Source organism: Rattus norvegicus, chromosome 3 (genome assembly GCF_021556685.1).
Source record: "Rattus norvegicus strain SHRSP/BbbUtx chromosome 3, alternate assembly SHRSP_T2T, whole genome shotgun sequence".
Lineage (NCBI taxonomy): Eukaryota > Metazoa > Chordata > Mammalia > Rodentia > Muridae > Rattus > Rattus norvegicus.
In genome coordinates this window covers 66,234,234-66,260,318 of record NC_141536.1, presented here as the reverse complement: position 1 = coordinate 66,260,318, position 26,085 = coordinate 66,234,234, and the positions used below count along the sequence as shown (strand labels likewise).

At 36.5% G+C, this 26,085-nt stretch overlaps 1 protein-coding gene across 1 annotated transcript in view; it reads right to left on the bottom strand.

Moving 5' to 3' along the window:
- Nucleotides 1-7,232, bottom strand: part of Zfp804a (zinc finger protein 804A) — a 234,473-nt gene extending 227,241 nt beyond the window's left edge. Inside the window, 1 exon segment of the mRNA NM_001429845.1 lies at nucleotides 6,715-7,232. Coding sequence (NP_001416774.1) covers nucleotides 6,715-6,825 — 111 coding nt within the window. The 5' untranslated portion in view covers nucleotides 6,826-7,232.
- Between the last annotated feature and the right edge of the window lie 18,853 nt (nucleotides 7,233-26,085).

Here is a 26,085-nt window from a genome sequence, read left to right as displayed (position 1 = left end):
GGCTTCCTTTTAGAATCAAAAGAAATACATTAAATGATTTTAAGATAGAATTTTCAAAAAGAAAAATCTAACAAAATTATCCTTTAATTATATTCTTTGTGGTTGGCACCATAAAATGTGATAGACAGAAACATAAAATCCCTTCCTAAATTTAAGTTAAAGTACACCAGAGATTATAATTGTTAAACTCTTTGAAGCAATTTGTCGAACTCCCGGAGCACACCATTCTTCACTAGACTACCTTCCATCCATAGTTCACTAGAGGAAACTATCACAATGTAGTAGCATCTTCAGAATTTATTTTAAATTTCAGTTTCTACTATCTACAGTAAGGTTAATAGTAAACTGGTCTCCACCTAAATAAACTAGGTGTTTCAGGTTCACTCAAATTATGTTGAAGAATGACTACATAAAACTGCATCTAGAGTTACTTTTGAAAAGACTAGAAACAATAAGAAAATACCTAAAGAACTGGCAGCCTAACTGAAAATGTTTTTATTTTATTTTATTGTTTTTTATGTTGGAAATTAAGCCCAAAACTTCATGACTGTTAGCTTTGTTATGTACCATTGAGCTATATTCTCAGGTAAAATGTGTTACTGTCAATGTGGAATGTATCATCCTGTGTTGCGTATATGCTTCTTATTATGACGCTGCCTAACGTATCTGATGTAGGTATTCCTGCCAACCAATCCAACCAAATGCGACAACTGAAGAGGGAAGAAATTATGAATGTTCTTCAAGTGATGTTAAGATTGTAGGCTTCCTTAGATTTGGTCCAAGGTAGGATGCACACAGAAACAGAAAATTAATTTTTATATCTCTATAGGAAACTTTTATAGGTGGTATAGAGTTAAATGTGGTCATTATTTGAGAAGGTAATATTAAAAAGTAGCATAGGGGTATTCTGGAGGGGTGAGGCAGGAGTAGGTGAATGGGTGGAGGAGAACCATCATAGAGGCACAGAGGGGGGGGAGGGGATAGGATGATGGATTAGTGGAGGGGTAACAGGGAAAGGGCATATCATTTGAAATATAAACAAATAAAATGTATAATAATAATTAATAATGATGATGATGATAATAATAATAATAAAGAAACCCTACCCAGCAATAAAAACAGATCTCAGAGGTCAAGGACAAACTGTTCTACAGAGAAAATTCTAGGACAAACAATGCTACATAGAAAATCTCTGTCTGAATTACCCTAGATGCCTAGAACACATGAAACTCAAAAGGGATGACCGAAATGCGAATGCTTCACTCCTTCTTTAAAAGGGGAACAAGAATACCCTTGGCAGGGAATAGAGAGGCAATGATTAAAACAGAGACTGAAGGAACACCCATTCAGAGACTGCCCCACATGTGGCCCATACATATACAGCCACCCAATTAGACAAGATGGATGAAGCAAAGAAGTGCAGGCCGACAGGAGCCGGATGTAGATCTCTCCTGAGAGACACAGCCAGAATACAGCAAATACAGAGGCGAATGCCAGCAGCAAACCACTAATCTGAGAACAGGACCCCCGTTGAAGGAATCAGAGAAAGAACTGGAAGAGCTTGAAGGGGCTCAAGACCCCATATGTACAATGCCAAGCAACCAGAGCTTCCAGGGACTAAGCCACTACCTAAAGACTATACATGGACTGACCCTGGACTCTGACCTCATAGGTAGCAATGAATATCCTAGTAAGAGCACCAGTGGAAGGGGAAGCCCTGGGTCCTGCTAAGACTGAACCCCCAGTGAACTAGATTGTTGGGGGGAGGGCGGCAATGGGGGGGAGGGTGGGGAGGGGAACACCCATAAAGAAGGGGAGGGGGAGGGATTAGGGGGATGTTGGCCCGGAAACCGGGAAAGGGAATAACACTCGAAATGTAAATAAGAAATACTCAAGTTAAAAAAATAAAATAAAAAAAAATAAAAAAAGAAAATCTCTGTCTCAAAATAATGAAAGAAACAAAAAGCAGTGTAGAAATGATAAACTAGAAAATATAATTTCTAATTGATATTGAAGTTAAAAATACTTTATTCTAAAAACTGCCCCAATAAATATAAATAATATAAATATAAATAAAAGGTGGTTCCAATATAAAACCTGATTAAATTGTTGGACTAGGCTTTCCTGAATTTTAAATTAAAATGCAATTGGCACCCTCATCAACGCACAAAATATTGGTGCATGTCTGAGGAGTAGAGACAAAATTCTAAGTAACTACTCAAATTACGTAGTTACTGAGCCGTTTAACTATTTAATGGCAGCATGTCCTCTTGAAAGTAGCTCACACATTTGTTTGAGTCATGATAATAAGCTTTTCATTATTAGTGGTGTCTCATTTGAATATCTCCAAAGATGTGCATGCTATAAAGTTTTACTAAAATAATGCCACAGAGTAAATGGAACATTTCTCTCAGAGAAGTAAGACCCAACACAGTCATTAATACTGAATGCGTGCTTTTAAAATATACTTTCATGAACATGTAATCACCACATGTAGGAGCATGTTCATGAAGCTGATGTCTGTGGACATGCTACTCTACTGCCTGACTCCAACCTCACCCATGAACTCTTTCGCAGATAGTAATCTATCAATGCTAATTTTTCAATGTCACCAACTCAGCAATTTGTATCTTCAGTCCTAAAGCCATAAGATGCACCCACAATAGGTTTCAGTGAGTCAATGAAACCCTTCGGTCATAATCTCTAGGAGATACAGGGAAAGTAAGTGAATTACATGGAAGTTAATTTATGTTTAAATGACAAAAGACTGCACGGTGTATGTCAAGGTCAACCTAAATTTTTGCACTTCTAATATACACACCTACAAATGAAATAAAAATATATTTTGTACTTTAAAATTAATACATAGGTAAACATCCTGAGTTACAGGAAGCATAAAATATGTCAAAAATGGGAAGAAAGTTTAAAGCAGGATCAAAATGAACAGGAACATTACACACTGACTGTTTGGCATGCCTCTAGAAAGCCAGTGCTTTGAAGCATCGCAGTGCACTTGAAAAAACTAAATAGTAATAGCTGAAGACCAATCAATAAATTAACTTCTTTTCTTACTTATCTGGGGACTTCCCATATCAAAAATGGTGGTCATCCTACAGAACTAAGACATTGATGCAAAGTTAGGGATGCTTATCCACTTGGATAAGAATACATCTAAATTATTTTTTTAATTTTAATTTAGCATTATTTCCTTGCACTTAGAAACAAGAGGAAAAGTAAAATGGTTTCAACTAAACATGACACAATAGTTTCTTAAGTGAAATTATGATTCCTAACATTAAAACTCATACATCATATTGAAATTACATGTAAATATATTGCATATCTAATTATATATTAAAACATTTAAAATATATAAATAGGTCAAATAATTTCTGTGTATAAATTGCAAAATTCTATTAACAAAGACTTTATTCAAAAAGTAGTTTCTAGGGCAAACTAATTGGAAACAGACCGCTTAGATCAAAAAGTTTATTTAAGATCCTAAACTTTACCCATAATAATTTGTGTCAGTAATAAAAGATTAATTTCTCATTCCATGAAATTAAGTTATATCAAAAGATGATGATGTAGTCTGTAACAGAAACAAGTAACCACTTTGCTATTCTTTGTTTTCAAGACATGATATAAATGGAGGCTTTTGAATGTATTAAAACTGCTAATTTGGAAAATTTCATGAATAGGTTCAAGATTGTGAAATGCTGGCATTACAGTGGGGTACAGATAAATGTATATATACATGCACAACCATACCTTCTCATCGAGATCTGAGTACTACAGGAGAGCTGCCATTTTTTATATAGGAAGTCACAGGTTTAGTAGGAAAAGAAGTTAATTTCTTGATTGGACTTCCTCATAGTCACCATTAAATTCATTAATATATGTGCTTTATTGTATATAGGACAGAAGCAACAAACCGATGACACTGAAATCTGTATAAGTTGGACATATTGCAAGTAACTTTTTATTTGTAATAGCACAACATATTAAAAGCTCTATATGGTAAATTAATCTCAAAATAAGTGTAAGTTGTATAATAACTTTTATTAAATCAGAAATTTGAAGAAATTAAGAAATATTCATTATCCAACTGGTCACTGAAAATAATTTCTTGGGGGAAATTTAATTTTTTCTGTGAATAGCTTTAAGTTGTATCTTCTTGAACTAAAACATGGACATCCTTCTAATTCCTTTATATTAGGGGTGAAATTCTATATAAGGAATTAAAATATAAAAGAGTATAAAAGTTCTATGTTATTGATTTATGAATGCAGGATTTAATGTATTGTACAACAATTTATTAACTTAAAGACTAAAACATTTAAGCAGACAGCCTGAAATATATAAACTTTTACTTGAAATTTTTCATTGCATGGTATATGCCAAGCTTAGGCTAATATTTATGCTTCACATTTCTTAAATTTCTAGACAAAGTATTTTTAATTGAAAAATACAGCAAATAGTAGTGCTCAAAGAATTCTAGATGCTGACAAGAACATATCATTATATAAGTTGAACAAGACTTTGTTAATTAGGATAATTCCTTATCAATATAACTAGACTCTCTAATTATCCTTAAGAATAAGCATATATCCCATTTTTCTTATGACAACTCATTAAAAACTCATTAAAAAGCATTTAGGACACATATACATATACATGTATTAAATAGAGTTGACTACAAATGGAAACATTTAAGTCATGAAGTACACACACACACACACTCAAACACACACACAAACACACACACACACAAACACACACACACAAATACACACACAGAAACACACACAATAAATTCAAACAGGACAGCTTATAAAAGTCTGGAAGGACTGTCATGAACACCCCTACAAGTTTCAGTCATTATAGTCATAAGAAACATTATGAGCTTTATTTAATAGTGTATCTTCCTGCTTATTGCTTCTGACATCTACATATATTTTGATTTATCCATTTCATTTAGGTGACTGATTTTAATGTGCTCATTTTAATCATGAGGTTACACAGGCAAAACTCTTATTTAACCTGCTCTTTGTCAACATGAGTGATGAAGAATTCATTAACTTCAAGTACACAGCAAACAAGCCATCCCTAGCAAATCTAGTCACTGGAAATCCCAAGGAAACTGAAGAAGCACAATACACAGCAGTGTAACAAGTTCAGGGCTGGTAGATAACTGCTCATTTTTTTCTGCGAACTCTTGGCTATTCTAACATCTCCCTTGTCTAGTTCTTTTGGTTGCCCTTAAATTAAACTCAGTTTAATGTATAATGTTGAAGAAAGAGCTTTTTCTCTTTAAAATGTGAGCTAGCTGACTTCTCTGAGAGCCCAGTTTCAATAATCCTTCTAGACTCTGACTACCCTACAGGTCTCAACTAAAGAAGTCCGAAGCATACGCTCTTTTTGCAACAAAAAGAGCCTATAAACACATCCTTAACAATAAAGACATCAAAGAGTACATCAAATGCACCCTGTGGGAGTCTCAATCCACTGAAACTTCAAGTGAGAACTTTTCATTCTCGAAAAAGAATCTTAGGGAATTCTTAATTAATGTATGTGCACTTTGAAACATATAAAGAGTCTGAGATTGAGAAAACTGCATTTGCTTTCCAGCTACCTGTGTCCTTGAATTACTCTATCCTTTCAGATGAATACTAGGAGAAATCTAGGGCGAAGTCTGCCGGTGGGCACAGACTTCAGAAAGTCTTACACGTTCACCAAGTGACTTTGGCTGGACTCTCAGCACTCATACTAAAAGAACTCCATGTTGCTGCTCTCTTCCTTTGGAGAAGTATGGACTTCTCCTGACCATGCGAGTTGGGTTCTGTAAGGGCTAGGTGGATGATAGGATTTGGAGAAGCTACTCCTCTCTCTCTCTCTCTCTCTCTCTCTCTCTCTCTCTCTCTCTCTCTCTCTCTCTCTCTCTCTCTCTCTTTCTCTCTTTCTCTCTCTCTCCCTCTCTGCTCAGGATATCTTCCACCAAGAGTGCTTTTCCTGCTGGATGCTGAAGGACAAACTGTGCTCCTCAGTGGTTACAGCTGTGTGGGTTTTGTTTTCTAACATGTTTCCTACTGTCTGTACTTCTGATCACCTTCCACCCATATCCCTCAAGTCTAAAGAGTGACAAGCTGAAAGTAGTAGGCTGACAGGAATATTCTGCTTTTCTTTGTACAGACAACTTCTCTGGAGAGAAGTTTCCTGTCAGTCCTTCAGTGAAAAGCCAAGGGCCAAGAAATAAACTCGTTCTGAGACCCTCACTCAATCCAGCCACTTGTCCTAAGCCACCGGCCACATGGCTCGCTTTTCCAACAGACAACCCAGACCTCCGTTCACCTTCAAGCTTCCTAAACTGAAAGATGTCACAGGATCACTTGGGGTTAGGGCTCCTTTCTATTTTTAGGAGGTCCTATTGAAAAAGAGAGAGATTGATAATCTTCAACACTGTGGCGTGTGGTTGACAGAGAGCTTCATGAAGTGTCAGGAAAACCTTCATGCAGAGCTTTCCTAAGATTCCTTTTTTTCTACACCCGATTCTCATCCCACGCCCATCAGATAAATAAATAGAATAAATGAAATCTTTCCAAACAACAACTCGAAAGCTCCCAAACCCATCAGTCAACTCATTCCTCCTGATATGCTCTATTAGATGAGAGACAAATAGAGACAGAGACACGCAGAGAGACAGAGAGAGATTACCAGAGTTTTGTTCCCGTTCTTGCTGAGAGGGCCCCGGAAAACTCCCTTGATGTTGCGAAAGTGTCCGTTGCTGAGATGCGTGGAGCTGATGACAATGTAGTAACACTCCATGGGGCAGCCGCCGCCTCTCCTCCGCAGCCGCCACTTCCACACACCCGCGCCGGCAGCCGCAGCCAGGGCCGGGAGGGTGGGCTGGGGATAGCGGCAGGGCAATCGGCCGACCGTGCGCTGGCGGCGGGCACGAGGGTTCCTTATGCCCGGTTGCGGTGCGCGCCCTGCCGCCTCCGCATGCCAGCCGCGCTCGCCTGGGCTCCGGCGCAGTGCTTGCCTGGAGATAGGAACCGGGACGAGGAGCCCCAGGGGAGGATGCAGCCACAAGCGGGACTGGGCTGGGCGGGACCGGGCGGGAGCGGTCAGAGCCCGCGTGGTAGGGCGCAGCCCGGCAGCGGGAGCCGCCCGCGCGGCAGTGGCAGCGGCCGCAGCATCCCCCGCGCCGGGCGCCCGCACTCGCAGTCGCTGCCACTGGCAGGCATGAGTGTTATTATAGTGCGCGGCGTTGCCGGTCCATCGCACTGAGCCAATGGCAGGGAGCCACTGGGCTGATACTGAGAGCTGTCAGAGGAGTACATCTGTCACCCGCCACCTCCCCCCCGCCTCCCCCGCCGCCAGGACCCACGGCCGCGCCAGCCCGGCCACGAGTGGGAGTGCGTCGCGACCGCCAGGGGCCGGGAGGCGACGGCCGGTTACAAGTGCGAGACTCCTGAGAGGTGCGGGCGGAGGTTGGGGGGTTGGGGAGCAACGCGACCGCGGCTTCTGCTCTGCGGGTTGGAGTGCGGGCGGGGGAGCAAGGGAAATAAATAAATTAATAATTTAGTACCCAAGCCATCCGCTTCCAATTGCAGCGAATCGGGGCAGGTGCCAGGTGCCTCTGGGTATGGCTTAGGGGAGTCTGCGCTTTGATGCATCTTTTGTACGGAGGGTGAATACCCCGCACCCCCGCGCCCCCAGTTACACGTATCACAAGTGCTATGTGCTGAGAGCTTGGGGGAGGGGATTTGTGGCGACGCGAGTGGAAGTGGGGAGAAGGGAGACGCAGGGACTCCTGATGGATGCGTTCCCATTCCTGGCGCTCTCCCCTCATCCACCTCCCCTGGGAGCATCAGTTCTTCCTAAATTGCCAAAGCTGAGAGGAAAAGGATGCTTTGCGGCAAAAGAAGCCACTGCCAGGAGCTCCCATGCAAGAGAGGTGCTGAACAAAAACAGAAGCCTTCGCCCTAGATGCGACCTGAAAGGAAAAGCTCCTTCACGCAAACTCCTGTGCTTGTCACAGAAAGTAGGGAATGGGGTCTACTGTCCTCAGCGGAGAGAGATTCGGGTTGGATTTTAAAGGGTCAAGGCAGCTATCAGCAAGGATTGCTTCTATCCTAACCCTTCCCAGGTGATCCACTGTCTGTAAGTTTAGCTCCTTTGAGGCGGTGAAGTGAGAGCACCACAGATACAAACACCATAGATCTGCTACTACCATAGGACTCATTAGTCTGCACTTAAAAGGATCGATACCAGGCATGGGAGGCTGGGACATGGTGCCTTCAATGGATTTACTGAAGGCTTTATTTTCCTTCTGCTTTGAAAGGCTTAATTGGTTAAAGCAGATTCCAGACATTCTGATGTCCCTATGACAGAGCAAACTGCAGTCCGATATAAACGGTGTTTATCTTGTTTATCCGTGAGTCAACTGTAATACAGTTGAGTATGTGTGCCCTACATACAGAATTTTAGGTAGCAATGACCGCCCCTTCCCTCTAAGCCATAATATGGTACTTAAATGAAGCTGACAGTTTGATTTCACTTTTTCAAAGAAGATACAATGATGGAGTCTGGCTAAAAAAAGGTGACAGTCATGTGAGTGAATTATAAATTATAGGTTATAGCAGGGGAGTGTTAGATTTATATAAAAAGAAATTTTCCACGTATCATGCTTCAATTAGAAAATACTTGATGCGTATTGATTAAAGCTCATTATGAAGTGTCGGTTATTTTAGAAGAAGCAGACTAAATTTCTCTGATATCCACTTGGGGGAGTCTGGAAGTCTTGGGAGAAATAGAAGTAGAAACTCAGAAAACTTGTGTGCTCTGTGGAGGAGGTCACCCAGAAATATGTAGAACTCAGAATGAACACAATTACGCTGGAAAAAAATATTCAATACTGGAAATTAAAGGACTTTCTGGCTCTTTTCACTGCAGAATCGGGTTTTTTATTTACCAGTCGAGCATATAAGCTTTCTCTGCAGACATCACTTGAGAAGGACTGAAGACACTTAATTATACATTTGAAGTGTTCGAAAACATGAGAGAGGAAAATATATTGAGTTCCATGGAGTAGAGCAAGGAATTATCGTAGGAAAGATTTAGAAGTATATTTAGTTTCTGTAAGTACATAACTCAAAATAACGTAAGGTAGGTTTGTTTACATAGAATACTTCTGTGGTGATGGTCAGATCTTTGTAACCTGGGGTTCAATATCTACTTCAGAAAATAGGAACTAGCTACCTGAATTGTTCCACGGAACAGCAGACAACAGCTATGCCAGATGACATATTTTTCTTGTGGAGGAAATATGTCCATGCTCATTATGTGTTCACACATACATACATCTGTGTATAGTATAGTAATACAGACACATGTGTTTATATACCATGTACACATATACATATGCACCCATACAGACACACTTACTTAAACAGCTGTGCTGTCAGTGTTTCTCAGTTGTTTGCTCACCAAAGCTCAGACGATGCTGTGTGACTGCAACTCGAAGTTAATCTAATTCCTGCATCATTTGGTCGAGTCTTAGGAAGTCATCTAGACAGCAAAAGCATCTAGAGATTTATGTGACAAGAAATAGAGGCTGCGCGTGAGTTCTCCGTGAATGCCTACAGACAGGCATACCTTAAAAATAAACTTCAGTGAAAAACCTCAACCATCTCTGGCAAAATCATTCTCCTGTCAGAATATTTTCAACTGTTACATCCTTGATATAAAGGAATGGGCCATTGGTCACAGGAAACATTGTTTCTAAATTACATATAACAGCATAGATTTACCACCAATTCATGAAGAATAGTAGAGGTTATAAAAAAATGTCAAATGTGTGTATGGAATATAACCATATTGTTTCCTTATATACAAATAAACAGTAACTCAGTGCAATTGCCAAGTTTCTACACCTATAACAGATTTAGGGTTCTTAGCTATAGCAGTCATTAAAATGAAACTAGTGACCATTCTTAAGAGTCCAGCTGTGGCCAGTGGGCTCTTAACCACTGCAACAGTATAACTTCTGAAGAAAACCACATTATTGTGGAGAACATGCTTTCAACACTAAATAACAAACACTAATAATGGGGGTTTTATTTAATTTTTATTAAGCATTTAATGTAGAAAATAAGGGTTTTTTTCTCATCTAGAGAATGGGCCCTGTTTTTGCAATAATTACTTAAAGTTATGGTGGTTTATTTCTTTTACTTAAAAACTATTCTGATAGCTTAAGACTTTGAGTAACTATTGTGGAACCTGTTGTTTTGGAGAGCTATGCCATTTTCATTTTAAAATATAAATTTTTTGGCTACAGCCCCCTTATATGACTTAAGTATATAACTTCTTATTATAAATATGCAGAATCAATATATCTCAACCACAAATTGTTTAAAATATTTTGTGGATTAGTAATACATCACTTGTGCACAATTGCCAGCTCTGGCTGAAAAGAGCAATTAAATTTTTAAATATAAAATATGCATTAGTCTAAGATATGTAATTTACTGTTGTTTCATCTAGTACAGTTTCTCATCTTCAAAAATTGCATTTCACAAAAATAAATAAATAAAACTCCTGCACTTTGTGCTTGCTCTGACCATGCCTTTCTAAACTCAGATCAGATCTGAACGCCAGGCTGCTACTATGACCCAGCCTTGTTCTACCTGTGCTTACACAAGACTCAGGACAGCGGTGTTACCCTAATATAAAACAACAAAATCTCAGGTAAAGACCAATGGCTGGATCCCTTGATCCTGATTCCTTACCTTGATTCACGCAGCACAGTTGATTTCAAGTGAGTAAATCCAGTCTGGGTATTGTTAATGAATGACATATGTTACAACCTCTATTTACTGTCATAGAAACCGCTAGATGTTTTTACTTTATCTAAATAACTTTACAGAATTCAGTTGAATGAGCCACAAATTAGGTCAAGCTCTGAATTCCAGTCACTCAGCTTTATTTAAGTTCTCTTAACTGAGTTTTTGTTTTTCTGCTCATTATTCCTGGAAAAACAAATAACCAAAATACATATGTCATGAGTGTCTGTGATAGACTCTCAGAACATTTTGGATGAAATGTATAACCATATGACTAGATAATATGTAACTTAACTGCTTCCTCTGTTTGTATTGTATGTTTGTATATATTTGGAATTATGCTGACAACAAATATCATTGATTTCATTATGTTGATCCAATAAAGAAGACTCACATAATTCAGCAGCTTCATGACTTATTTGTTCTAATATAAGGCCAAATTATATCTTGGCATCCTTACAAAAAGGTGCTGTGCTCTATGTTGGAAACATGTAATGATGACATCACCACAGAACAGGCACAGGAACCATGAACTTCAAACACTTTGAGACCAGAATTGACAAACAGTCATAAACAGATGCACGTTTAAGCAATTTCAGCAAGACAACATCATCTGCTGTATTAAATTAACACTGTAAATTGGATATTTTGCCTGTTGTATTTTTATTTGCCTTCTTTTTTTGTTTTGTTTTTACATAAGTTCTATAAGCATATGGGGTTGTATAATTAGTTTGATGGTAACAAATTTAAGTGAAATCATGCCGTGAGTGAATTTCTTTGTGAAGAAATCTTTTAAAAGAATATACGCACCATTCAAATATGAGAAACAATGGTATAAACAAGTTATGAAATATATTATATATCAAATAAGCAGTACTGACCTTATATTCAGGCAATAACAATATTGTATGGCTTGTAGATTAATGATAATTTGCAAAGTTATTGTCTAATTCCTATTTCTCTAATTGACTCCATGCAGGCATTTCTGATTTCCCATTTCAATTTTATATACTGAAACACAAAACTTAAGCTCTGTAAATTCAATACCACTCAATCCAATACAGTTTAGCCTGAGACTTAGAATTCTGCACTGTGAATGAAAATGCACCACTAATTAACTCCACCAAGTCACTGATAATATCCCATATTTAAATTAGAGATGTTACAAAGTCAAATGTATGTCAGAATCAATGAAGTTTAGGACCAATGTTTCTGTAGACTGTTATTATGAACATCTTATTAAAATTACTTAAGTTCATCTTCAACCTAAACAGCCCCTTGAGATGATTACTGATTCAAAGGCTCCTAACATCTACGATTTAACCTTTAAAATAAAGTGAATATACAAGCTATTATCTTATCTATCTTCAAGCTTCAGCGTCTTTGATTCTCAGATAGCATACTTATTCAAAGCTTACACTGATCAAGCCTGAGAAAAGTAAACCCCATCTTGTTTTACTCCTTGAGGGGGTAGGTGATGTATATTTATGCATTGTGGGAATGGAAAAGTAAGGCAAATATAGAATTATTTTTCTTTAGTTCAACCTTAAAAGGTAAATAAGTTATTTACCCTATAAAGTATTTTTACATATTTCTTAAAGAAATAATATATGGTTGTTCTCTATACCATATTTAGCAAATACTGATTAATTTCAAAGCCCTTTTCCCCTCTTTCCTTGTCAATTCTTCTAAGTGCCCTGGGAGAAGAGCCAGAGTATGCTAATTTAAGAGCCAAAGCTATGTTTCCAACATATTGCCAAAGAAATTAATGGAATTGGATGCTGCATAACTTTTTTTTACCAAAAGAAATAACATTAAGATATATTATTTTATGTTAAGAAAGGAGCAATTTTTACATTTCTGTGTTTTATAGCATTTTGAAAGCGATATAGCAATATCTGTCAAAATTGAAATTGTGAATAAATTTTGACTCAGCTATGTCATTACTGGAGCTTGCCACACAGAAGATGAGTACTTGCGTAAAAAGATATTTATCAGGAGGTTTATGCAATGTTGTTCGGTTGTTTATACTTATAAATTCTGGCTATCAAAAGGAAATGGTTATATAATATATTATATAAGCTAAACTTCTGAGAATCTATGAAATTATAAAGCATATTTATATCCACTGATAGAATTACTTAGTTGCGTTTTTACATAGGAAATGTAAGCACCAAGCACACAAAGCATATAATATAATTTAGATTTGTATATGAATGAGAACAAGCATATACTTAGGATATATAAATGTATTTTTAAGAAATATATAAAATGTACTTAAAATAATTAACAGGTGCAAATATGTGAAGAAATAAATATATATTTTTATATATTACATATAAATATATTTATATATTATGTATGTTATATATATTATATATTATATAGCATACATATTATAGATTATTGACTGTGTTGGTGTCAGTATGAGCTTAAAGATAAAAACATAAGAGAAAGAAAACATTGGGGAGGCAGAGAAAGAAAAATAGGCCAACATTCATCAACATATAGATAGACACTTTGGTAAAATCAAATACAAGAGGAAGATAGTGAAGACTCATGGTAGGAAGAAAGATTGAAGTATTTTCTGAGCTTTTCCTACGTCTCAATAATGTGTAAACAGCTTAAGAGAGGCAGTAAATGACACAGTTAATGTCTTTAAAAGGCAAAGAGATACTATCCTTGACCCCAGTCACAGGTCAAGAAAGAATAGATAAAATAGTTCCAGTGAACATTGACATCATAGCAATTGATCTCAGCCTTTAAATAGAGATAGTAAGGTAGGAACAGTTTGGGCAAATGCTTTTTTTTTTATAGTTGAAAATGATGGTACTGTCAGATTGGTTGGGATATCATGGACACGTTAATAAGTAAAACATTTTGACCCTAGCACATGAGAGAATAATGATATGATTTCCTGAGGCTAGGAAGTCTAGAGCAAAGTCGTTTTTATTTTTTGAAAATGCTAAATACCAGATTAATTTATGGTATTTGGATTATTTGTGGACACATAAGTAGAACCAGTAGAAATTATGGAATACAGACACAGCATTTAGAGTTACGTTGAAGCCATGTGCGTATCAGTAACATTTCCATTTTTGTAAGGTCACATGAGGTCATAAGGGCATTCCCAGGGATAATAACAGGAAAAAAATATCCAACAGAAGAATAAAGAGATTTCAAAAAGAACTTAAAGACCAAAAACATGTGAGGCCTCAGAAATTTCCCTATCAAAAGGTGGGTGGAGGGGACTGGCTTCACGGAGGGAGAATGCTCAAGCATGGAAACCCTTTGAAGGAGGTAGGGTTCAAAAAGAATGGGGAATCTGGACTGTAGTTCCACATAGTTCAAGAAATGATATGAAGTTTGCCATCTTGAATGTCATATATGACCTTGAAAATTCTTTCTACAATATAAACAAAACATTGCACAGAATTTGAAAAAACCAAAACAACAACAACAACAACACAGCATAGTTAAGGAACCACAAATTCCTTCTACTAAGATTAGAAAACAACAGTGGCTTTATTCCTGAACACATTTAAGAAAGGGCCTGGAGATCAAGACAAGACATTTTCTAGTAGGGTAGACACCAAACTGCCCTCATTTTCTTATCTTTCCTTTACTAATAAAAATTAGATAAAATGCTCTAAAATAGGGAGAGGGAATTTGTAGAGGCCACCTCCAGTTGAAAGACTCAAGTCTCAGACCTCAAGTGGTGGGATGGGGTTGTCATCCCTCAGTTGAAAACTCTGAACCAAAATTGTTCCTGTCTGAAAGAACAGCAGGAACAAAGATGGAGAAGAGTCCGAGGGAAAGGAGGTCAAGTGACAGGCCCATATTGGGATCCAGCTCAAGGGGAGGCTCCAAGGCCTGACATTATTATTGCTGCTAGGGTGTGCTTACAGACAGGAGCCTAGCATGACTGCCCTCTAAGAGGCCCAAGAAGCAGCTGGATGAGTCAGATGCTGACACTTACACTCAACAATTGAACTGAAGTCTGGGAGCCCTGTGTTTGAATTAGAAAAAAGGGAGGAAGAGTGCAACCCCATAGGAAGACCAGCACTCTCAAATAACCTGGACCCCAGAGATCTCTCAGACACTGAGCCAACAACCAGGTAGCATACTCCAGCTGATATGAGGCCCAAAACACATACACAGCAGAGGACTGCTTGGTCTGGCCTCATGAGGGAAGATGCACCTAACACTCTAAAAACTTTAGTCCCCAGGGAGTGGAGAGGTCTGGTGGGGGGTGGGGGGCTGCATTCTCTTGGAGACTGGGGATGGGAGGAGATATGGGATGAGGAACAGTCAGAGGGCAGACTGAGAGGGGGATAAAGACTGGACTGTAAAAAAAGACCAAAAAAAAAAAGAATTATAGCAGAACACCACTTTGATTGAGATTTCTAATTTATGTAGTCACATTGACATAAAATGAAATAAACGTAAACTTTATATAGTTTATTAATTTGTCAAGGTAATTTATAAGTTAGCTTCCTATAATAAAAACATAATAGTGTGCATTGACTAAGAAATGTGTTCCTCTTATCATAATGACTGATAAACCAAGGGTCAATGTTTGTCTCTTTCAGTCTGGTGGGGTTCCCTTTCTGGGTCACAGTTTTATGCTAATTTTTTGCATCTTCAAATAGCAAAGTGATCAGAAATTTTCTGTCATTTCTCAGGAACCTACTAATCCCTTCATAGATTATCTTCATGACCTAACCACATCCCAAAGTCTCATTTTCACATACCACCATAATGAAAACGATAGATTCAACATACACATAGCTGCAGCACACAGGACACAAATATTCCATCAAGAATCTACAAGTTTAAAAAGAAAAAACACGATTTTATTGGCTAGTATTAAATGTACACCTTATAAAACTCAGAATATTTAATGGTATAAATGAACATAAGTAGGAATATATAAATGTATTTATATTTCACTACTCATGGAAGCTTAACTTATTTTCCCAAAGAACCCATTTTCCCCCTTTTTTTGACATTTATTAATTACTTCTATGTGTGTGCATGTGTGTATATTTGAGGGGGGCACATATTTCAAAGCCTGGCAGTGGAAGTCAGAGGATAACAAGTAGAAGTCAGTTCTCTATCTACCAGTGGGTCCTAGGAATGGAATTCAGACTACCCAGGTTTACTATCCAGGCTGTCATCAGGTACGATTACCTACTCATCATCCCTAACCCATTTACCTACCATTCTTTCATTTGTGACATGGCCCTGAACAAAGCAACCTGAAGAGAGTCATGTTTGCCTTTTGGATGAATTAATAACATTTTGTGTGCCTAGATTCTAAGAAGCTTGGGAAGAAGTAGAGTATTCCTGTAGTGTCTTTTCTATACTTTGTTGAGAATGCAAAATGTCCTTACAGATTTTTTATTAAGATATATTGTATGTTATGTGTTACTTCTATATGAAACTTTGTAACAAATTTTATGATTTAAATTAGAATCATCATGTGAATTATGCATTTAACAATTTGATGATGGCAGAGTAGTTATATATTTTAATTACAGAACATTTTTTCATAGGAATCTGTATACCATAAGCTCATCATTAAGATCTAGAACTTCCCAATGCTTAACATTTTAAAACTTTCATTTTAAAAGCAATAGCTTAACTAGTTAAAGAAATCATTTAAAAACTCAAATAAGTACAGTATCTCATGAAACTTAATGTTTCATAGTTTTAGAGGTCAGTACAAAATTTAAAAGTAGAATACATCAGTGAAAAAGGTTTATTTCTCAGTGTCTACCTATTTCTTTTATGGATTGCTTGGTTTGTCCATAGTGACTTTAAATGTATTTACCTATGTATGTCTGTGTGTCCTGCGAGTCATGTGTGATATGTTCATTTAGCACTATAAGATGGCATTTGGAGAATTTCCAAAATGAATAAAGAATGTCTAAAGTTCTCCTACAATTACTAAAACTTCACAAAGTATGAATTTCTTCATTTTCTTTTTTTCGAATGCTACAAAAACTACAGACATGGTTTTCTTGAAAGGAAAACATGTATTTCTTATGTAGTATTTTTATGTCAAGGCTAAGCATCATTCAGGCACTTTGGCACAAAAATATAATTTAATTTATGCAAGAAAACTAGGTCATTTATTAATGATTTAGATATACATGACAGTTTAATATTAAGAATCAAGCAATATATTGCATTAAAAGGTCAAATGAGAAAATGCCTTTTATATAACACCATTTCATTCTAATGGATGAGTCCTTTACATACAGTCTAATTGCTGCTGTGGAATTCAGAACATAATTTACCACATACTTAAGAAATAACTTACTTGCCATCAACGGGAATTTAAATGTCCTAGTTGAATTTTTCCTTACTCTTAAAAAATTTTAAAACTCATTAATTTTAAACACATTACATACCTCACTAACTTAGTAAACAACATTATTCTAATAAAAATTGGCATGTCCATATATTTAATATTGCCCTTCAGTGGCAAATAAAAAAATGGTACATCTATGCAGGAAAGTTCCATTATAACAAAAGGTGATCAACAAGCCATGGACAGAAAGAACCAGGTGAATCTCATTCAAGTTCGTTGTTTTCCAAGTTTCATAATTAAGACTAAAGATATTTTATTTTATTTATTTTTTTATTAACTTGAGTATTTCTTATATACATTTCGAGTGTTATTCCCCAAACATCCCCCTCCCCCTCCCCTTCCTTATGGGTGTTCCCCTCCCAACCCTCCCCCCTTGCCGCCCTCCCCCCAACAGTCTAGTTCACTGGGGGTTCAGTCTTAGCAGGACCCAGGGCTTCCCCTTCCACTGGTGCTCTTACTAGGATATTCATTGCTACCTATGAGGTCAGAGTCCAGGGTCAGTCCATGTATAGTCTTTAGGTAGTGGCTTAGTCCCTGGAAGCTCTGGTTGCTTGGCATTGTTGTACATATGGGGTCTCGAGCCCCTTCAAGCTCTTCCAGTTCTTTCTCTGATTCCTTCAATGGGGGTCCTATTCTCAGATCAGTGGTTTGCTGCTGGTGTTTAAAATCTGAGGCAGATCCTTGTGTGGTCATGAGTTTCAATCTGAATGGAGTAAACACAGAGCTGCCAATTCAAGTTGATTGATAATGCCATCCCAACTACTGTCCATTTATACTAACTTCCTTTCTCTTTGACATATCAATAATGGATGCGAGGTTTTGATGTTTCCCACTGTAAGAAGGTTTCTATTTTTTAATTCAATTGAGTCACCATTGTGCCTTATATATTTTGAAATTCTGCTGCTAGCTTTGTACATGATTATATTTTGATCTTTTGGAGAATAGATTCCTTCACTTCTATATAAAATCTTTTTGTTACTAGTAATTTTTTTTCATTATAATTGGCTGTTTCCAAAATAAATAACTACTTCAACAGTTTTAACTTATAATTTTCTGTGTATGATAAAATACTGCATAAACTCTCGTTTCTTTCTTCAAATTCATCCCATGTGCCCCCAACATGTTCCTCTCCCAAAATAAAGTTTTTACGATGTTTGTGAACAATGCCAATTTGTTAGGGGGAGCCATTCCCAGGAGCATGGGAACTTAGCTATGAGAATACTGTCAAGAATGAATGAGTCTCCCTCCCCTGGCAACTAGCAACTACCAGTAGCGTCTCCTTAAGTGGTGGGAGTTTTTATAATATTTCCTTGTTTATGAAAGAATTGGCTGCCTTGATCTTGTGTAGAACTGTACTGGTAACCTTAACTGTTACAATTCCATGTCCAGAAGATACTTACTGTTCTTTTTCAATCTTCCTGCTCTTACGTTCTTTCTGCCAAGGTCCCTGAAACTTAGGACTAGTAGAGATGATGAATGTGTCTCATTTAGGGCTCATTACCCAGACTCTTTTTCTCATCATTTTGACCAATTACACACCTTCACACTGTGCACTGTGTACTGTAGAAATCAGATTCTCTAACTAACCTTGAGAAGAACAGTTATATCTGTATAAGGAAAAATAAGTAGAAAGCAATTAGAAAATATAATTAATTTTGAGTTTTCTTCTATACCATTTTCCAAATGTTTAATTTTAATCCATCAGACTTTTAGTACTTAAAAACATACAAAAATTGGTGTCAGTATGCTCTTTAAAGAAAGGCGGATAGCTGAAAAATAAGTTAGATATCTAATGGAGTGATTTCAATTTTATTGTACTCTATATCAGTAGATGTCGACTGCCTAATGCTACAACCCTTTAATACAGTTCCTCCTGCTGAGGGGACCCTCTAACCATAAAATTTTCAGTTTTTCTTAATAACTATAATTTGGTATGAATCATAATGTAAATATCTGTGTTTTCCAATGTTCTTCAGTGACCTCTGTGAAGTGATTCAACCCTTAAAAGAATCACAGCCCACTGGTTGAGAGTTTCAGTTTCATATTGCATTGCTATTGTATTTTAAAACTTGAACATACCAATTCATTAATAGCATCTTTATTTCTATTTACTCCAAATTGAAACCACCCAAATGCTCATCTTCTGGTAAGTAAGTCATGTGAATGTGTATGGGTGGGTACACAGATTTTTCAGTAGTAAAAGGAAGCAGATGGATAAATGATATATATAATAAAAATGATTATTCACAAAAAATCAAAGACTCAGACATAAGTCATATGAGCTCCATTTACATAAACATTTTTTTTAAAAAATCATCTGTAACGTTAGGAAGCAAATCGAATCGAAAGTTGTCTATTGGTATATGAGAAATGTCATATGTTAGTCTGTGATAGCCTCTTAAAATGCATAGAAACTACACTATGGTGTCTAAGGTTACACTTACTCATATCCAACATATTAGGTTATACTTCAAACGTGTGAAATTTTATTTTTTCTTATATTTTAGACTTACTTATTTTGCATTGTATGTGAGGCTTTCTTTGTATGTTTGTTTTACTTTCATGTATGTGTACCATGTTGCCTATGTTGTGGTCCTATTTTTTTCTTTTTCAGTTTTATGTTTTAAATTTCTTTCCCCCTACTTATGTATATTTTAATATTTCTACACTATTATTGAGTAAAATTGTGAAAGTAAATAATGTTTGCTTTGTTCATGGACTCATTGAAAGTCATAAATGTTAGACAATATTTGTGAGTTCCCTTTATCAGGCTAAAGACAATTCTTCCATTCCTGCTTAATCACAAGAGTTTTTTTTTTCTTTTTCTTTTCTCATGAATGGATGGTGAATTTTTGTCCAGTGCTTTTTCTGAATCATTTGGTATAACCATATGGCTTTTCTTATTTAAGTTTTCATTCAGGATAATTAGTACTTGGCAAATGACTTTTATAAAAGAGTTTAATTGGCTTTGCCTTCCTAAAATAAATCCCCCTTTGGTTCTGATGAACTAAAAACATCCCCATGCTTCCAGTAAGATCTTTATCCTTGCTGGATATGCTCTGTTTTTAGTTTTTTATTTTCTGCTTGTCTGCTTTCTATAAATATTATATAAAATTACATTTCATGACTTCTCCCATTATAATAAATATACTTTTTTTAAAGTTTGCTCCCAAGTGATTACCATTGCAGCAGCAAACCCATTCCTTAATTTCCTCCTTTAAGAAGTTCCTTTGGGGAAAAATATAGGAGGTAAGTATCTGGGGGAGAGAAGAAGAGGAGAAGAGTGGAAAGTGGGAGAGGTGGTGGGAGCGGTAACTTCAGTCAGGTTGTAGTGAATGAGAAAAGAATAAAAAAAAAAGAAAAGTTCACTTGGCATTTATAGCAGGATGCTCTCCTAATATCTCTATTTTGCTGGCTTATGCAAGTCATTGGACTCATATCATTATGTAGAATATCTATTTGAGTAGAGAATGTGTCATATGGACTTCACTTATAACTTATTTCAATTAATTTATAAAATATCATCATGGATTCTTCTATCTCTGGGCTATGCAGGAATGTTGATAATCTTTTTTTTATTTCTAAAATTTCGAACAAGTGTATAATGAACACTTGTGAGACGAAATTTAGTCTGTAGACAAATGGCAGGACTCACCAACACTTGTCAAAGGCAGCAGTATTCTATTCATTTAATTTTATTTGAAAAATATATTTTTATTGAAATCAAAGCATTCTTGGAACACCTGGAGATTTTCTTTGGACGTGTCAAAATAGTAAAATGGAACCAGAAAAAATAAAGTTATATTTTGGATATTAATAGGCTTATTTGGTGTTACCACTTTAGGATCATTCTGTTCACTTGAGAGCTATACGCAACAGGGGAAAAAAGTCAATTTAATGGTTTATTTAAGTAGAGCAAGTGTAAAGTAAAGCACCAACTTTATTATTAAAAGATCAATAAAAGCACATAATTAAAATTACGAATAATTGAAAACATTGACCTTAATACAAACTTAATAAACTCTCAAGGTTTATTATAAAACCAGGCTATGGGACTTTGTAAATCACATCTAACTGTCTGCTAATAAGTAAAACATAGTTATGTATTTTTCAAGTTTCCTATGAGTACTCACTTTATCATTATAATGTGTCTCCTTTCCATTTTCCCTCGAAATATTCCCATACATCTTTCCCCTTTCTCCTTCGTATTTATGGCCTCTTTTATAATAATTGTGATTAGATATATATTTATATACTTATATATTCCAAAATATAGCCTAGTCAATTTTGTAATGTTACATATACAGCTGTTTTAAGTACTGACAACCATTAGACCACTGTTGTTGTTCTTTCCTCTGGAGAAGACCTCCTCTCCCATGCCCAGCTTACAACAATTTCCTATAGTTCTTTGTGAAATGTTAACTAAACAGGGAAGACACTAATGAACCTGCCAACATGGGTGAGGAAATGCCTATGAGGCTTTAACTCTACCCAAAGAACTAAGAAAATAGAATTTAATTTTCACAAAATAGTTTTGACTGAGAAAAAAACTAACATATCTGTACCTTAATATTCAGTTAACCAATTTTATTTTATGGCACATAAAAAAACATACATTTCCAAAAACAACATTTTAATCACAAGTTCCCAAAATGTATGAACAATACAATAAATATGTTTTAAATGATTAGTTTCTCTTGATTGCAACCATGTAAATGTAGCAAGTGGTGAATTCCATTGTCATGAGGACATCAGAACGATCACATGAGTGGGTCTTCATGATTACCTTACAGTTGCACTCATGCACATTTCATTCTCAGTTAATGAAATCTTCTCTGTGGTCTATTTCTTATCATATTGTTTAATGCATCAAAATTATTCTAATGAGAAAAATACAGGACATGTTTATGAGCATACTACTCTCCGGTTTATAATTTTAAAGCAAGTATAAAGGGAGCCATGAGTTCTCTGGAGTCTTGAATAGCAAAATTACATTGAAAATTGCTCCAACTGGTCCCTGGTACATGCAGTAAACAGTTCTGTTCGGGAATGGGAAGAGTAAAAGAAAATCCCATGCTTAATGTTTTCTTGTTTTAAGTATCAGTCAGTTGAGCTTATTGTAAATCTTGTTTTCCATCTAACTTGAATTGTGCCAAGTCTTTTTGAGAATTATATACACCTCTCAGACATACCCTGAAAGTACATACTCTATATCCTAGACTGTATCTTAGTGCTACTACACACCTTGAGGCATAGCATAACTCTTTAATCTACAATTGAATGTTTTTTAAAAGGGCCCAAAGTAATGTAAGAAAATGAAATATGTCAATGGACTTTCTGTTCTCTTCTCATTCTAAAATTTTGAGTTACTATATTTTACTATCACAAGACTTTGTGTCCTTGAAATACAAATGTTCTAGCTAACAGCATAACACAAGATCCAGAGACTATTGAGCAAGTTCCTGACGTTAAAATATCAAATCATTTGGTTCAACAACTGTCATTATTATAATTTTTTTAGAAAAATATGGTTTTGGAGATCATGCTTACAGAACATACTCATGATTTCAAGCCCACACAATATTTTAATTCCATAAGGAACGTGGGAGGATATTTCAAATTGACATAGTTTTGTGTTATTTTTTACATGCAAAATTATTATCAGATGGAGGGGAAATTAAATAATTCTGAATGTGACTGAAAAAAACCACAATGTTCTTGACTTATATTACCAATTTTAAACTATGGCTAAAAGTGTCAACTTTTGGAAAAGAATAACTTTGATAACATAATAACAGAAATCTCAATAAAATAAATATAGAGATTTTGTTGAAAATCTAAAGAAAATACCTTCAATGGAATAGAATTGAAGACCCAGAAATGAAACCATATACCTATGGTCACTTGATCTTTGATCAAGAGCTAAGGCCATCCAGTGGAAAAAAGACAGCATTTTTAACAAATGGGGTACAGAGCTAAATAAAGAATTCTCAATCAAGGATTATCAAATGGCTGAGAAGCACATAAAGAAATGTTCAACATCCTTAGTCATCAGGAAAATGCAAATCAAAACAACCCTGAGGATCTACCTCACTCCAGTCAGAATGACTAAAATCAAAAATTCAGGTGACAGCAGATGCTGGCAAGGATGTGGAGAAAGAGGAACACCCCTCCATTTTTGGTGGGATTGCAAGCTGGTTCAACCACTCTGTAAATCAGTTTGGCTGTTCCTCAGAAAACTGGACATAATCCTACCTGAGGACCCAGCTATACTACATCTTAGCATATACCCAAAAGATGCTCCAACATATAACAAGGACACATGCTCCACTATGTTCATAGCAGCCTTATTTGCAATAACCCGAAGATATAAACAACCCAAATTTCCCTCAACTGAGGAGTTGATACAGCAAATGTGGTACATCTACATAATGGAGTGCTACTCACATGTTAAAAACAATTACTACTTGAAATACATGGGCAAATGGATGGAACTAGAAAATATCATCCTGAGTGTGGTAACCCAATCACAAAAGAACAGGCACGGCATGCACGCACTAATAAGTGGATATTAGCCCAAAAGTTCAGAATACCCGAGATAAAATTTACAGACTATACAAGCTCAAGAAGGAGGAAGACCAAAGTGTGGATGCTTCAGTACTTCTTATAAGGGGAAACAAAATACTCACTGGAGGAAATATGAAGAAAAACGTGGAGAAAAGCCTGAAGGGAAGGCTATCTAGAGACTGCTCAACCTTTGGATCCATCCCATATAATTATCAAACCCAGACACTATTGCGGATACCAGGAAATTCATGCTGTCAGGGGCCTGATATAGCTGTATCCTGAGAGGCTCTGCTAGAGCCTGATAAATCCAGAGGTGCATGCTCTCAGCCAACCATTGGACTGACAACAGGGTCCCCAATGGAGGAGTTAGAGAAAGGACTGAAGGAGCTGAAGGGGTTTGCTACCCCATAGGAAGAACAATATCAACCAACCAGACCCCACAAAACTCCCAGGGACTAAACCACCAACCAAAGATTACACATGGAGGGACCCATGACTCCAGATGCATATGCAGTAGAGGATGGCCTTGTAGGGCATCAATGGGAGAAGAGGCCCTTGGTCCTGTGAAGGCTCAATGCCCCAGTGTAAGGGGCATGTCAGGACAGGGAGACAGGAGTGGGTAGGTGTGTGGGTGGGGGAGCACCCTCATAGAAGCAGAGGAATGGGAGAAGGGATAGGGGATTTCTGGAGGGGAAACCAGAAAGGGGATAACATTTGAAATGTAAATAAGGAAAATATCAAGTTTTAAAAAAAGACAAAAGAAGAAAATCTGAAGGAAATGTTCTGGTAAGCTGGTAAATATGTACATGTATATGTGTGTATTTATATGTATGTGTGTGTTTCTGTGTATGTGAACATGTATGTGTATATGTACATGTATTTATGTGTATGTGTATATGTATATGTATCAGAAGCCATAATGGGACAAGTTGATAACTAGCAGGAGATCTACCAGAGACAGCCTGCTTCAAATTATTATATAATCTGTGACAGGTTCAGTCTTATTAGGCCAGGTAGTAGGAGAATTCATTTTAGGAAAAATTCTTGCTATTAATACACTTTTCCTGTTATTATTAAACATATATAATAATCACTAAGTAATAGCCCACCCCTTTGCAGTAGATCTCTTAGATCTATGAAGATGTACTGTTTTGTAGTGAGGTAATATAGACAAAGGGATAACTTCTTAAGCCTTAATGATGATCTTCTAAGAATTCCTAAAATTATATCAGTGATTATTAAGCTCTTTTATAGTGGGACTGCTTTTTCTAATAGTCAAAACTGCAGTGAGAACTCTGCCAGTCCCCCAAGTGTCATCAGTTAACTGCTCTTAGATAGTAACCAGACTTTCTACTACTGAGAGCACATTCCAAGAGGTTGTAAAACAACTAATCAAAGGTCATAAAAAGGGAACTAACAATTTATTATGGATGCTAGGAGAGAAGATAAAATATTGACTGGGTTTATCTATACAAAACTTCACTTAGGGTTTTAAACTTCAGTGAACCTGTGGAGCTGTGACAGGTGATGGATGTTTAGCCAGATAATTACTCCTGATGGATATGCATGTAAACACTCTCTGTTGTATACTTCTATTTCAACTTATGATTTGATTTTTTTGTGTGAACTTGTGATGAACTTTTTATCATGTTATCATGTATTCTGAAAGATGTATACGTACAAAGAAGTGTGGAGCAGATAAAGAATTTTTCCCTTACTAGAATTTTTTCCTTTCCACACTTAGAAGAATTTTTCTTTCTCTGCTTAGGATCTTTCTACTTTTCCCTTAAGGTAGCTTTCATAGGAATCTTTTCACAATTTAGTAATAAACACTTTAATCACTTTTCTAAGTGTCCCTTTTCCATCCTGAGACTTTGACTACACAGGCTGAAAGTTACAGCAGGACCTGCTGAGATACAACAAAGACCACATTACCTAATCCCATCCCCTCCCTCTCCTATCTGGCTACTGGCGTCAATCACCTAAAGCAGCAGCCTTTACCCTCAGAAAGAGAAAGAAAGTTTTTAGGACATTTTAGAAGTTATCATCAGCACTTCAGTGTAGTTAGCGAGCTAGAAAGTCCTGAGACCCTCAGACTTTAAAGCCACACCAGAGTCCTACTCAATGCACTGTGTCCACTGTGTGTGTGTGTGTGTGTGTGTGTGAGTGTGTGTGTGTGTGTGTGTGTGTGACTAATACTGGCTCAAATTTTAATAGAATATGAAGCTGACTTTTATGCCACTAAAAATAGAATGCTTCAGTGATTTTATCATTATGTTAGGATGTTGGTTA